General features: G+C 33.0%; 1 protein-coding gene across 1 annotated transcript; it reads right to left on the bottom strand.

The window, feature by feature from the left end:
- Positions 1–5,048: 5,048 nt before the first annotated feature.
- LOC132741258 (neuronal acetylcholine receptor subunit alpha-10-like) lies at positions 5,049–11,202 on the bottom strand. Its single transcript, XM_060729387.1, has 9 exons — positions 11,086–11,202; positions 9,534–9,676; positions 9,120–9,164; positions 8,531–8,634; positions 7,608–7,747; positions 7,017–7,136; positions 6,413–6,694; positions 5,721–5,929; positions 5,049–5,585 (listed from the first exon to the last, which is right to left on the bottom strand). Exons 1-9 carry the CDS (start codon positions 11,132–11,134, stop codon positions 5,151–5,153), a joined length of 1,527 nt encoding a protein of 508 aa, XP_060585370.1. The 5' UTR covers positions 11,135–11,202; the 3' UTR covers positions 5,049–5,150.
- Positions 11,203–14,969: the final 3,767 nt, after the last annotated feature.

Below are 14,969 nucleotides of genomic sequence, written 5' to 3'. Positions count from 1 at the left end.
ACTAAACAAAATGGAATTTATTTTGAAAGGGGATCTGAGGTTATGAAACCAATATCACAGATAATACGTCAATAAGTCACATGTGATAACCAAAAAGAATTAAAGGAGAGTTTAGTCTTAACATAAACTACTAATGGCCAATTATCAAAAGTTGGGAATCTAAAGATCAATCAACAAGAAAAATAAATAAGATACATGCTTACTGTGAAACAAATTAAAAATTAAACGAAGATATATTTGAAAAAGCATTATTCATATATTTGTTCAAACGGCAATACTCAAAGAACATTTTATACGACACTTAAGTGTCATCAAATGAAAAGCAGCGTATATTCCCAAAGTAAAAAAGTGAGTTTGTTCTGAATGAAGAAACAATGGAAAGAACTTTTTAAAAGATGGGGTCAGATATTCTGAAGCTTGCATATTATGCACGGGCTTATTAAGAAATCGAGCTGAAACATTTTGGTTTAAGCATGTTTTCAAACAATGTAACATATATTTCGATTTAATAACGTTTTCCTTATATTTCAATTACCTCTTCATGGAAAGAAATCACCTGCTTTTTGAGATATGTGTTGTAGTAAAACACTATATATGATAAATGTACAAATGTTGCATAATATGAAGAAAATCATACATTCTAATAATGAAACGAGATATGATATTAGAAATAAAGACAAAAGTAATGGATTAAAAACTTACTTTTGTGAAGCAGAATTTTGAATTCGGCCGCTCTGTCTTGTGGAAACATAAGCCATAATATCAAATCGTCTCCTAAAGTATCCAAATAAGAAAGGATTGTGTCAGTGTCTCCCAGGCAATTATCGAATTTAGCTTTTAATGTTACCTTCAAATACTGTGCTTTGTTACGTACTGCAACAAAATTGTCTTCGGAATTTATAACTGCAAAGGTCATTGTTTTGTCTTGTTTCCTTTTTAAGATGTTGTCATATTTCTTCCGATACCAAATACAATAAGCCCCCTTCAGAAAAAGAACATCGATTGCTTTGTGGGAATATTTAGTTTTGCTTCTTTCGAACATCTGTAAAGGATCAGTTGTTTTCTCGAAATCTTTCTTAACTAATTCAAAGAATTTCGCTTTGCAAGTATCTTTCTGCTCTTCAAAGTCCTCAAACAGAGATGTTATTGCAATTTCCCAAGTTGCTAATGTTTCATTATAAAGACTCTTCTCTGAAAGTCTTTCATTTAACAGGGCCAGTGCGACAACATCAGAAACGAGTGTCATATAGTAATTCTGGAATTCCTCAAGACGTGTCATCCCACATTTAAATTCATTTGCAATAAGAGATAATAGAGTATTGGAAATTCCCGATACGGGAACTCTGAAAGTGAGGAGACTTTTGATTTTATATATCTTTATTTTATGTAGCTCATAGCTTTTAAGAAATCTTTTTTGTTGTTCCTCTCTGATTTCCTTAGATTTTGCTTTAATTATGTATTCCATGTCGATAAGCAGTTGTTTGACAGTCAGGGCAACCTCACGTAATTCTGATAGGTATGCTTGAAGTTCAATTTTAAATATAATAGTTTCCTCCGATGACTCAATTCTTTCCGATATCATGTTTATTATTCTGTCATACTCGAAAGGTGCCGGTGTACTTTGAACATCGTCTTCTCCTCCTAGTATTGAACTAAAAAACGAGTAAACGTCTATTCCAAATGAAACAACTTCGACCGCCTTTGAAAGAGTAGATATAATCGGTATAGCATTAGCTGGTCTGCCATTTAACAAGGCAAGAGCAAACACGACAAAATACGAAAATACTCCTTTCATTATTGATAATACAAAAGAACTTTTTCACAAATACTCTTAAAAGTATTTCAAAATTGACACACGATAGTTGTAAGATTGTATGTAACTTTCACAAACTCCAACGGCCAAAAAGAATAAGAATAAGTTTACAGAAAAAAATCTTTACTTTGTTTATTAATTTCACAACTGAAACTTCCTTAGTGGCGAATTTAAACGATTATTGCGCGTGCGCTATGTCAAATGAAACTTTTCGGTACTTTCCGTTAAGTAAATTGTAACAAGGAAGTTTAAATAAACTTTCATTAGCGGTGTACATATATTTGTAGTTTACTTAATGATATTTTATTGGTTGTGTTACTACAGTTTCGGTAAAATTGGGGAGGCTACATTTTAAACAATTTTGCCTGTCTTCAGGACATACAGTTCGAGCATGAAAAGTAAGAAAATTGTTTCAGCCCAACTACTGTTGATACTTAATTTTTCTTCGGTTTTAGAGGAAGCGTTTTTTGCTTATATAACACCAGTCCCGATGACTGTTTGCTGAAATACATACTTTTTAAATTGTTAAGAAATGTCAAACATGTCTTCAATAATGCTTAAATAATGGACATGTTAGATGTTAGACAACTAAATAAAGTGGCGCTGAACATGCATTTATGTGTCGTAAAGGTAGTAATAAAGTAAACAACGTAGTATTTGACTCTCAAAATTACGAGGGGTGTTAAAATATGAATGCAACTTGGTCAATTTTCAGAAGTGGTTAAACAGTGCTAAAATAATTACATGTATCTCATTCTTTCAATATACTCACCTACATGTGATATACAAAGTTTTAGTCTTTTAATCCAATTTTTAATGCGATTTCATAATCATTTCGAGGTATACTGTTCAGACACTGGAAAATATCCGAACCGAGATTTTTTCGCGTTTGATATTTTCTACGAGCATTGGAAATAAAAAAAAGGTCACAAGGGACAAGACCTGACGAATAAGGAGGGTGAGGAAGCCCGACAACATTTTCCTGTTTCATATATTCTCGTACAATGCCCGCTTTGTGTGACGAAGCATTGTCATGCAACAACCTCACTCCATGGAGACCATTTGCTTGTCGACGGTTTTTAAAATATTTCTTTTATTTATGAAGGCCATGCCTTTGTAAAACTTGGCATTGACATACTTACCCTTTGATACAGTTAATCTGAATAGCAGGACCTTGATTGGTAAAGAAAATTACATACATGACCTTTTTAACGCTCATGGTGCGTTTTGCTATACAAGATCTTTGACTTCCTTTGGTTGCCCATATTTTGTCATGTATCTTTCGCTTAAAGTCATAAATAGAACCCATGTCTCATCGCAGTGATGATATTTTCGAAAGATCGATTGTTGCATTTAGGAAACTGTTTCAGCAATTGTTTGGAAATTCTTACCCGAGCAAGTTTTTGCTCTTCTGTAAGGAGATTGGGTATCCATCTGGCACTTATCCTTCTCATTTTTAAATCACGTTTGAGAATTGTATGAGCGGCTCCTTCAGAGATACCAACGCATTTAGCTATATATCTAGTTGCAAATCTTATATCAGCAGCAATCAAATCCTTTAGTTTTTAACCATTTTTGGCGAAGTTACAGTTTTTCTGGACAGCGTGGATGAGGTGCAATATTTACTGATTAAATTTCTTACACCACCGTGTGACAGATGATGTTACCATAAACACGACATATTTTGTTAAATATGTTTTTCGCCTGTATATCAAGAATACAGCAGTTCTTGATATAGGACCGTACGAGTATTTGGACAATGAAAGGAGACCTTTTCCCAACCATTTTAGCTTTAGTATACACGAGTAGATAGCGTTAATCGAGCTATTGTCGAACCTAGACTAAAGTGATTTACACATGCATTGTATCAATTTAAAGCTTACACAACCATCTATCCGATAGATGTATATAGTTCGTGCAAAACGTGGTTATAAAAGCAAGATATTGGCCTAGTTGCATTCATATTTGAACACCCCTCGTAATTTTACCAATTGTGAACAGAACTATAGACGCAAAAGATAGTTCATGTATTGAAGCAAATGAGTATGTTTTTTAAACTTAAACTGTAAAAAGATATAAAAAAAATAAAGAAAAAATTGTAAGGAATAATGGGCCTATCAGGGAGTGAGCAATGAGTAGTGTTCTGCTCAGTGAAGTGGAAAGTGTAATGCTTATTAAGTTTCCTTCATCGATGTGAGAATTAATCAGTAGGGTATAGTTCATTGAGGGTGTAGTGTTAACCAAGTATAGTAAATGAGTAAGAAGTGTGAAATGATTGATTTTCAGTGAAAGTCTAGTGCTAAGTGAGTGATGTTTATTGAATGAGAAGTGCTCCTTGAGTATTGATTATTGACTGAGTACTACTCAGTATCGTTCGTTGAGTGAGTAAAATAAATGAATTAAAATGTTAACAATAAGATATGGCTATGTCCCTTTGAGTAAAAGAGATAACTTAAGCCGCCTCATTAGATCCTTTAAATACTTCAAAAGTGTAAAAAAGTGGGACAATGTAAATTCGTCGATCCACACACAGGTGACGAAAATATGCAATTTTTCACACTTACAAGTGTGGGCGTGCTTGCATGTGTGTGTGCCTGCGTGCGTGTGTTTGTTATCCGTACAGAAAGTGGTCAGGAGTTAGTCACGTAAGGTCAATCAATCGTCCCTGGTACTTAAAATGACTTGACCTTTACCAGCCATGTGGGTTCCCTGCTTGTTTTTCATGGATTTTATATATGATTTCATTTATAACAATCTAAAGATGTTAATAAAATACCAGATGCATTTTTGTGTGCTGCTGTTCTTATTGAAGCCTAAACGGTGCTTATTGGTCATAAAATAGAGTGCTTCTTATGCTTTTTAGTCATTAGTAATGATAAAGTAAATTAGTATTTTGTTTGATTGACAAAAAAACACATGCGTTGTAACTCACTCACAGTTTTCTAATTTAAAGACAAATACTTCAACATTCAGCATGGCTTTCAGCATGTGATAAGCATCTTACATCTAAATTGCTCTAAATTCATTCAGACCAAACATAGCTTTGCCATTCCACAAAGAAATAATCGTAATCATTTCTGAGGCATAATTTGTAACACCAATTTTTAAGAACCTCGTGCCTCTTTTATAATCAGGCGATAAAATTATTCATTGGCAGTATAAAGTAGAAAACGATTAAGCGTTGGCTATACGATAATACTTCGCTGTAATTGGTCAATTCGGAGCAAGCATGGTCTAATCAAGAACATTTATTTGTAAAAGTTTAATGAACTGCTTACACGGAATATCTTTTAACAATGCACAATAAAAGTACGTAAATTTTACACTTGTTTAAGAGTCAGTGGTCCCCCGACACTTTCACCATCATAAACACAGTTGTGCTGAACTGGAATACAAAGAACAAAATCATAAACACCCTGTCCAGAACTTTCGCCAGATTCTGCCATTCTTCTGCCACCTCATCAAACTGCTTCTGTCTGTTAAAATAATCATGGATCGACTCTATACACTGAAGTTGTAACTTCACAACCCTCATCTCTTCTGATCGTGAATCTTCGGTAGAAATCGGATTGTTCCGATTGTTCATGACGAAAGCGTTTGCTAACGGAACAGCAAACATCGACTTCCGACGGATGTTCTTTATCGAAGAGTGTCGTCTGGAACGGTTTCGGGGAACAAAATGATCGTTGCAAAACTCGTCATCAACCGCGATTTTTGATTCCAAGTCTGTGATATTCACCTCATCCGAAAATACATTAGAATCTTCCACTTTCTGTAACACAAATATAAGAACATGTAAAATTTTTAATTTCTCATTTTTGAGGAGCATCAAGTGCAATTGTCAGAGAAATACCATCAGTTCTTTTAAAAGCATCAACATAAACGTGGTAACATATTAGATACTTACATTCCGTTTAAAAAATACATTTGTGTTTTCATCATCATCCTTTTGAAATGGTTGCGCGAACAGTATCCTAGCAATCCACTTTAGGAACACTTTCCTAACCCAAGCTGGTAACCGGCGTCCGCTACCTCCCCTGTGGTGAAGATTTAGTACCGTCACGGTCATCAAACATGACCAGGAAACCAGTACCATGGCGCTTGTAAAGTACAGGCCTGAAAAAAGTGCATTGTGTTTGTTTCGGGAATACAGTTTAAATTAATGTTAATTGCTTTTAAATAGTTTTATCCATTTCGTTAATTTTCGCTTTTTACGAAATAACGATATAACGATAATATTGTCATCTGCTTCCTAAATGTTAGACTGTATATGATGAAGATGGTCTATTAAATACAATTCTTAGATGAATACCAGAACAGTTCTTTTTCTTTTTCTTTTAAAAACACTTTCGTTGAATTTATCCAAACAAAGAGTCAAATGTGTTCAGGTTCCGTAAAAAATAGTAAGTAATTATAAAGTAAGTAAGTAATTAAGTAGTTATATAGTAGGAAAATGACAATTCAATTACGAAAATATACGAAAAGAATTTCTAAATAAATACATTTGAAACAACATTTTATTTCCCTTGTTTCTAATCGAATCATAAATGACTGTCAAAACTGAGAGCAATATTATGTAAGAGGTGTGTAAATTTTAACCTATATAAGGAAATGTTTCTGACGTCGGCGGCATTGATTCTGAGACAACAAGCATGAATACAGACAACGACAGCAGGACTGTTATCTCGAGCGACACCTTTTCGCCGGAGTCGGGCGGAAGAAGAAACCCAAGAACAGCCATTGACGACATTAATATACACGGAAACATTAGACTCAGTAGATAAAAGCGCGGTCTTCTTTTCAGCGTTACGTAAAACGTGACGTCAGGGAAAGGATGTACACAACACGAATAGTACGTGACGTGGCGAACTGCTGGGGCACCTGAAATCAATTATAAAGCAATTATAGAGGATATTTAGTATTTTGATTATTCCATTAAACTATAATGTCAGATATGCCGAAATAATATCATACACACACATAATTGACGCTAGTAATTTAACCGTTAAAATTATTATTACTATTATTATTATTATTATTATTATTATTATTATTATTATTATTATTATTATTATTATTTGGTAATATTATACTGAGCTGTGGCACTTTAAAGAATGAAACGATGTTTCTGCATTTTCTTGCTCAAATCTTATTTTTAATTGACGGAAATTTTCAAAATTTAATCAAATATACTGTCATTTACCAGCAATTTCCCATTCGCCATTTTCCTTGTATGTAGATGCATCCGCAGAAGTTTCACCATCTCGTAATGTCAGATTGAGCTCATTACCGAAATAAGCCCACGAGCCAAGCTTCAATGGACCTTAAAATAGAGGAGGATATTTAACCCATACGCATTCATATATTATTGTATTTCTAAAAACCTTTTATTAAGTGCGGTAGTCAGAGTCAAGACAAAAAAATATTGGCAGAGACATATACATGTTCATCGCCAAGTAACATTTTAGCTGTACAATACAAAGTACAAAAAAAAATTATATATATAAATTATACGATATGAATTATACGTATACATTTTTTTCAGTGTACAATAATTCAAACAAATGTATAATATATAGATTCAATTCTTAGTTAAAGAAAAAAAAACACGAAGATTTTTGTTTTAATAATTCAAATGCTTGGCCGTTTATTCGCCACCAGTCACTGCATAATTTTTTTGTGCACAGCAGTGATATTTGAAGTTGATATAAGGACAATACATTCATCTTTATAGAACGTAAATATCTATTAAATAACTTTCTTTCTTAAATATGCAAGCTTCCGTTATGCTTACATATCTGTGTGTCATACGGAAAGTAAGTGACGTCCATTTTACAAAGGGAAGCAACTACGCTCGGAAAATAATAGTATACAGAACCATCTGGGTAAATAGACGCTCTGTAGTCTTCTGCACCTCCAAGTACATTATCTGCGCTGGAAAAAAATGTGACAATTTGTTTAGTCAATACGTGTGTATATATATATATATATTGCCTTTGCATTTTTTTTTACATTTTCATTAAAAATATGAATGAAAATGAATTTTAAGCAAAATGAATAACATATTTACGAGAATAATCAACATCAGCAAAATCCAACTATATACATGTATTATATCATAGTTTATAATATAATTGTAAATAATATTTAAATTTTGGGAATGATATTGATATCACATTCCTGTAAAAAATATATATATCTAACCGATAAAATCAAAAAGCAGCAAGGGAAGGTAACTCATATGAGATTGTGGAATGTAGACCCCCATATTTCTGACAAGATAGTTTTTAACAATGCAAAGTTTAAATAAAATATACGCTTAAAATGATTTCAGTCCTAAGAAAACTTGACCGATAGTCCTTAAGATCTACTATATATGTACATCAAACGTTCATAAATAAATAATCTGATAAATAATAATAATAACAACAACAATAACAATAAAATAATAATAAAAATAATAATAACAAAAAATTATAATAATAAAACCTTTATTAAAAGAAGGTACCATACAAAGTTTATAAAAGAAAAAAAAGAAGAAAAATTATATAAAAAAAGGAAAAATAAGAGAAAGAAACGAAAAATTCTTGTAGGTATATGCAAATTTTAAATCTTTTTGTACACACATAAATTGAAATATATAAATTGTTATACAATGTATTAAATTGGGAAAGTAACAGCCTATAATGATAAACAGAATGAAGTATAAACGCTTACTTGTCGTAGAGAGTAATGTCCGGAGTCCAGATTTGTTTATAAGGGACAGTCAAGCTTGAAACACCGGAAGTTGTGTTCCATTTCAATCGGCAATCGTTCCATGACTAGAAATTTATACGTAAGAGTTGCATGAATAATTTGAAATATAAGTTCATGTATAAGAACCTTTTATTAACATGTAATATTACAAGGTAATTATACATTATTGAGTACAATACTGAAATATTGAACGAGTATACGGCTTTAAAACCTATATTGGACGAAGAGCTAGTTGAGTCTAATATAGATTTTGCATCACGGCTTTTAAGGAAGAAAACACATTTAATTAAAGAATAAACGCAAAATTAGCTAATTTTTATTATATTGTAGATTTTATTACTTAGAGGGTCCCGGGTTCGAGTCATGGTTGGGCTGCACATTTTCCTCACCCTGTGACATATGGGGCCTAATGGGGGACCGTGACTGTATGTAGCTCAGAGTAACCCTGAGAAAATTCCCGGTCTGGCTGCACATTTTTATCACCATGTAACAGAATAATACATGTACTTAAAATATAAAAATTAAAATACAAATTTCATTATATACGTACGAGTCTGACCCAGATGTTGGTGGTGAGAATCTGTGACGGCTCGTCCTGAAGAAGAATATGAGCCGCGTCACGACAAAACGAACATAATGCGTTTGCGACCAGCATGGATCCAGACCAGCCTGCGCATCCGCGCAGTCTGATCAGAATTCATGCTGTTCGTTTATCAACCCTTTTACAAGTAGAGAAATTGATAAAATAGAAGTTCAGACTTCTTACTAATGTTGTCATATAATTAATTGATAAAATTGAAGCTTACACTGCTTGTCAGTATACGAGTACTTAATTGATAAAATAGGAGTTCAGTTTTCTTATCAGTTCTATAATACTTAATTAATTGATAAAACAGAATGTCAGATTGATTCTTTACCAGTTCTTGAACACTTAATTGATAAAATAGCAATTCAGATTTCTTACCAGTTCTAGTATTTGTCTGACTGCAATACCAATTTTAACTTGTGTTGAAGAACCATCTCCACAATTCGGTCTAAGGGCAGGGTTGTAGTTCTCTAGCACAGATTTGTAGACGTCAGAAGTTGGGTCTACGTTGCCATGGCAAGCTATTTGTAGTAAAATGATTGGTTCTTACTTATCACGTAATTTAATTTCGTAGTTGATTAACCCTTAACCTAATGGATTTGCCTTGTATTGGATCTGGAAGAGTCTATTCAAGTTCAAGGGATTACAACAGAAAAATGTGAACTTGAAAAAAAATATTGAGCGTTGTCTTGCATGATGTGCAAGATGGCCTGGCTCTTTACCAGTGACACTTCCGGTCACAGCAGGTTAAAGGTTAATTCGTGACGTACATATTATCTTTAGAACACTGCACGTTTGTGACGTCATTTTCATTGGATAATCGTGACGTTTATACAATCTTTATAATACTGCACGTTTGTAACGTCGCTGCTTTTATATTTTTTAATATTTATTCAAACAACCGTTTATATACGGCCATATAACCTGTCCTTATAATATTGAACGTTTGTAACGTCGCTTTTTATTGGATAATCATGACGTCTGTTGTAAATGTATGTGAATTGTTAAAATTTAATCAAAATGGCAAATATCAATAACAAAAATAATTCGTAATTGAAAACATGACCGTCTAGAAAATAATTTATTGATAACCACCATGATTTGGTCTATGTAAGTATAAAGTATTTGCCCCCAACTGTTTACCTTATTGTAATATTGGTTGTAAAACTGGCCCTCCTGCAAAATGTTGAAGTTTATTAAATATATGATTATTATTCTATATTGATTGATTCTCAAGGCCCGGTTTTACTCGTTCCTTGTAATTGTATTATCATTACGTCATGCTGCCATGTTTTCATTATCTTAGAGGAAAATAATTAATTCAATTTAAATTACCAGTTACGTGTCGCCAGAAAAATAAAATCAAATAAATATTTTCTTAGAGTTACAATTTTAGATTATCGATAATGAACGGTTTAGAAGGCGGCTAACAATGTGATTATGAGCGAAACACTGTAAAGCGGACGCATTCGTCACGTTGTAAGACTGTCCGACTACAAATCTAGGGGTTGCGACGAGTTCCAGCGACCTCCCCCTCCCCCCTTCACCGCTACTTCGAAATCGATATCACGTGCAATGGTGCATTAGTTTATATAATTTAAGAACCGCTTGTTTGTCCTGATATTGAGTAACGTTCTGTATCCAAAATTAAAAACATAAAAAAATACAAAATGGACGAAATGTCGAAAGCTAAGAAAAGCGTTTTTGCCTTTTTTTTTTTCTTTTTTTTTTTAAATGTTTATTTATTAACTAAAGACACATGAAATATGTTTTTTTTTTCTTACTTCTTACGGAGGATAATATTTTTTTATTTTGGATGATTAAATCTAAGAAAAAAATATAACTTGAATTGCAATTTAAAGGGAAAAACTTGTCAGAAAAAAGCAATCATATAATCAAATATATACCTAAAATATAAATAACTTTTTACCTCGCAAAACTCCAATTATCAAAAGTATCATTAATTCTGAAAGCCACATGATGGTGGTAGAAACATATTTAAATGTAGTACGCCATCTACACTTTTTTGAATTAGTCCTTATGATCTATCAGGTTTTGAAGAAAGCAAGTCCAACTGAACTTGGAAATTTCAGTCAATCCTAGACAATCATAAAATAAAGCAGTTGTCTCAACGCTTCATCTGAAATATTTCCGTTAAAGCACCACACCTCGAGAATATAATGGAAAATCTACCGTTTTACTAATATTTCTAAATCTCTTTTTAAAAACATAAAAATAGTTCAAAGAAGTCGAAATATCGCTTTGAAACTTTCGTACATGTATTTTTGATGTATTGCTTCGGAAACAAGTCCGCTTTCTTGTGATCGGATTATGCCTAAAATCAGGAATTCTTTTATCTCGGTTATTCTAGTACCACGTGACAGAGGTAAATTTATATGTACTTATTGTTATGTACTGCGATTAATATATATGTACAAAATTATCGGTAATAATTCACAATAAATATAAATATCTCACTATTAAAATGCGTAACATTTTTAAAGCGGCCTTCAGCTTTTATTTTCTGTTGGAAAAAACAATTATGTGTTGTTTTAAATTAAGTATTTCAATAATTTTGTTTTGGAAAAGTAAATCATATCACTGTAAGCCTTCTACAAAACTATTTATAACGCGATAATGACGTTCGTTTCTAAATATAGATAGTCGGAAAATGAATATTAAATATAGAGCTGACCGGTAGATTAGAGGTACCAAAGGCCTTGTTGTTTATGTATTTTATCGTCGGCAAATTTCATTTTCCACCTTAATTCTTTTGATTTGACAATAATATGAAACGATTTATCTAAGAACAACATATTTAACCTTTATAAAAGGCCGTTTTAAATAAACCCTTCAGCTTGCTTTCTTGAATGGCTGAATTCTACCATGGTATATGCACAGTATCTGTATTTTTCAGATAGTTTTCAACTCCGAGCGAATAGCTTTAAAAATGTCAAACAAATTACGAAGGTTTGATTTCGATTCGAACCCGATTCAAGTATTTGCCCCCACTGGGACCTACATCTTTGTCAAAATCAATTGAAATCATTGTCGTCAATTTTTAAGTCAACATACGTATGTATGAAGCAATGCTGATAGTATCAGTTCAAATCACGACCTTTTCCCGTCTGGGGACCTCAAAGGACAAGACTGTAGGGTAAAATCATTATTTAATGGGAAGTATAGATGGAAGTTCTTTCTACGGCGTCTATGTTACAATCACATATCTGTGAACATTTAATTGAGCATCACAAATATTTTATAAGTATATTAATGATACATTGTTCGCTATATTATTATCAAATTTTTATCGGAAACTTTCCCTGAAAAGAAAATGAGGCTCATAACCTTATCACGGCCTATTTACAAGAGGCTTGCGTAACATATTATGGCCGTAAAAACGTATTCCTTATATCTTTAAAGACCTCATCATATTGTAATAAAATCAACTTCTCGCCTGTTTCTAGAATTGATTGATCAGTACTAGTAACATGCAAAAAGATATTACACGAACAATGTTGCAAAATCCTTATGTCTTGAACCGGTAAGATTAAAACAGGAAATATATCACACAAGAGAGCCATCATGGCTATAGTTTGCTCACCTGAAACTATTGATAGACGATAATACAGAAGAACATGTGTATGTCAATGAATCATGTTCAAGGTCACTCAAGGTCAAAGTTCAATGCAATATGCCAAATGTTACTGATGGTCTTAATATGAGAGCAATATTTAAGTAGGTCACATAGTGTTAAGTTTAAGGTCATGCAGTGTCCAGTATCAGTGCACAACAATTCTAGTTAGCCAAAAGGTCAAGATCTTCAATCTCAAAATTTTAATACGAGTGGCATATTTTAATTAGTGGCAACGGCAGCTCGTTTTTATAAATAAGTCATACCTGTGAAAAATGATTAGTAGATGTTTTCAAAATATTCACAATGTACACACTTTTCAAGCTTCAGAATCCATTCTGATCAAGCAAAAAAAATAAATAAGGCGTTACTCTCTTAGTCGCTTATTCACCTTTCTGAGTTTATTGTCGGACTCAAATAAATAAAGCCACGTTTCACCCCCTGTGACAGTTTATCTCAGGCGTCACGGTATATCTTGCATCTTCATCAACTAGGGCTTTGGCAGTGCTTAAGTATTTTTCAGAGGTAGCGGGAATTGTTCACATTGAAACCCACCTGGCAATTGTAGATATGGGAGGGCATTTTTTACATAAACTAAATCTAGATTCATTTATTTCTTTCGTGCATTTACTCAATAACCCACAAATATTGCTCCACTCTCAAATCACATTGCAACAAGGCCAGTTTACAACCAGTATACAAAACCACATGTATTTAAATGGTATATGTTTAAATTTTATGCACGTGCAAAGTGTGCGAAAATAAACTGTTGGTTAGAAAATCAATAATCTTTCCAACGGTATATTATACATGTACTTCCACGTGCAAATCATGGTTAAATTGAGTTGTTGCTACTTATTACAATATGCCACTTGTATTATATGGACTGGAATGAATCTGATGCTAAGATTTTAATGATCACAGTTTTAAATTAACCAGTTTTTGACAAAGGGATTTTTAAAACTTTTCTTATATTCGCATGGGTGCAAGTTGGAAATTTGGAAAAACCTAAAGACGTTAGTGTGTAGTAAGTGGCCCCTGAGGCGTGATCAATTAAGACAACATTTGAACAAATTGATTAGGAGACCACCAGATCATGCTACGTGTCTAATAGCAAGTGTCTGGCCCATTATGGTGATGGATTTTTCTCTCTAAGAACTCCCCCTTAGCGAACAATGTAAGTTCTGTGCCAGTTTAGAATGAAGATAGGGAACTCAATCAGAACAACAGTTGGTCACAAAAACGTCACACGAAGAGGTCAGCAAAGTCACCAGGTGAACTAAAAACAAAGGTAAACATTTTCATATTTAACAATTTTTATTTCATAAAATTGCATGTGTATTCTAAAGTATCAAAACAAATTTCTTAACAATCATATATTAAGTCACATGAATGCACTCATACCTTTTATTTTACATTAACATACTAAAAATTACAAATACAGTGCAACCTCTGCATAGTGACTCCCTGAAGTGAAATCACCTCTTCACAACAACACTACATTTGTTTCCACATTGCGCGTGGAAGGTAACTTGCGCTTTTCCAGTACCGTCCATCAAACCAAGTACTGTCCATCAAACCAAGCCTGGAACATTTTGCAATTTTGTCATTTTGGGCGTTCTATATGGATTGTGTTTTTCTCTATTTCTCTATAAATTTTACTGTAAATTTTACTTCTGTAGAGCAACAACGAAATACTTTTTCTACCAAGTGGTGTTATTCTGCAAAAGTATGACTGTAATGCCGAAAATCAGGGATTTTTTCAGAATATCACTATTTGGCCATTCACAAAGACAATTTAAACACTAAAACATCAAATGCCCCAAATATAACATAAATGCTATAAATAACAATAATATGTGGAAATGATTCTTTTTCAATAATGTGGAGGAAGTATCCTGTACAGCAAGGGCACACATATTAGAACTTAAGCCATTTGGCAAGACTTCAAGCACCATGTCTAGCTCGACATTAATGGAGGGAAAAACAAATGATAGAATGTGATAGATGGTGAAACAACAAAACAAATGACTTAATAATGGAATGAATAAATAAAAGAAACTAAATTTGTTTATATACCATTTAGACATAAAGCAGTTTATCACACACCCGTGCCGATTTTGCGACTCCGTAAATATGGTATTGCACGGCCGTGCATATATTTTGACGTGACGTCATTA

Source organism: Ruditapes philippinarum, unplaced genomic scaffold (genome assembly GCF_026571515.1).
Source record: "Ruditapes philippinarum isolate M1 unplaced genomic scaffold, ASM2657151v2 ctg1593_1_1_1_1, whole genome shotgun sequence".
Taxonomy (NCBI): domain Eukaryota; kingdom Metazoa; phylum Mollusca; class Bivalvia; order Venerida; family Veneridae; genus Ruditapes; species Ruditapes philippinarum.
The sequence above is the reverse complement of the archived record's forward strand: the minus strand, read 5'-3'. Positions and strand labels throughout refer to the sequence as shown.

Excerpts from the sequence above, each read along its gene's own strand:
- LOC132741258 (XM_060729387.1), bottom strand. The coding sequence starts at position 11,134 with ATGTGGCTTTCAGAATTAATGATACTTTTGATAATTGGAGTTTTGCGA. Across the intron at positions 9,165-9,533 it reads TCAGACAAATACTAGAACTG|GACGAGCCGTCACAGATTCT; the intron begins GTAAGAAATCTG and ends ATTCTTCTTCAG. Across the intron at positions 6,695-7,016 it reads TGGCGAATGGGAAATTGCTG|GTGCCCCAGCAGTTCGCCAC; the intron begins GTAAATGACAGT and ends AATTGATTTCAG.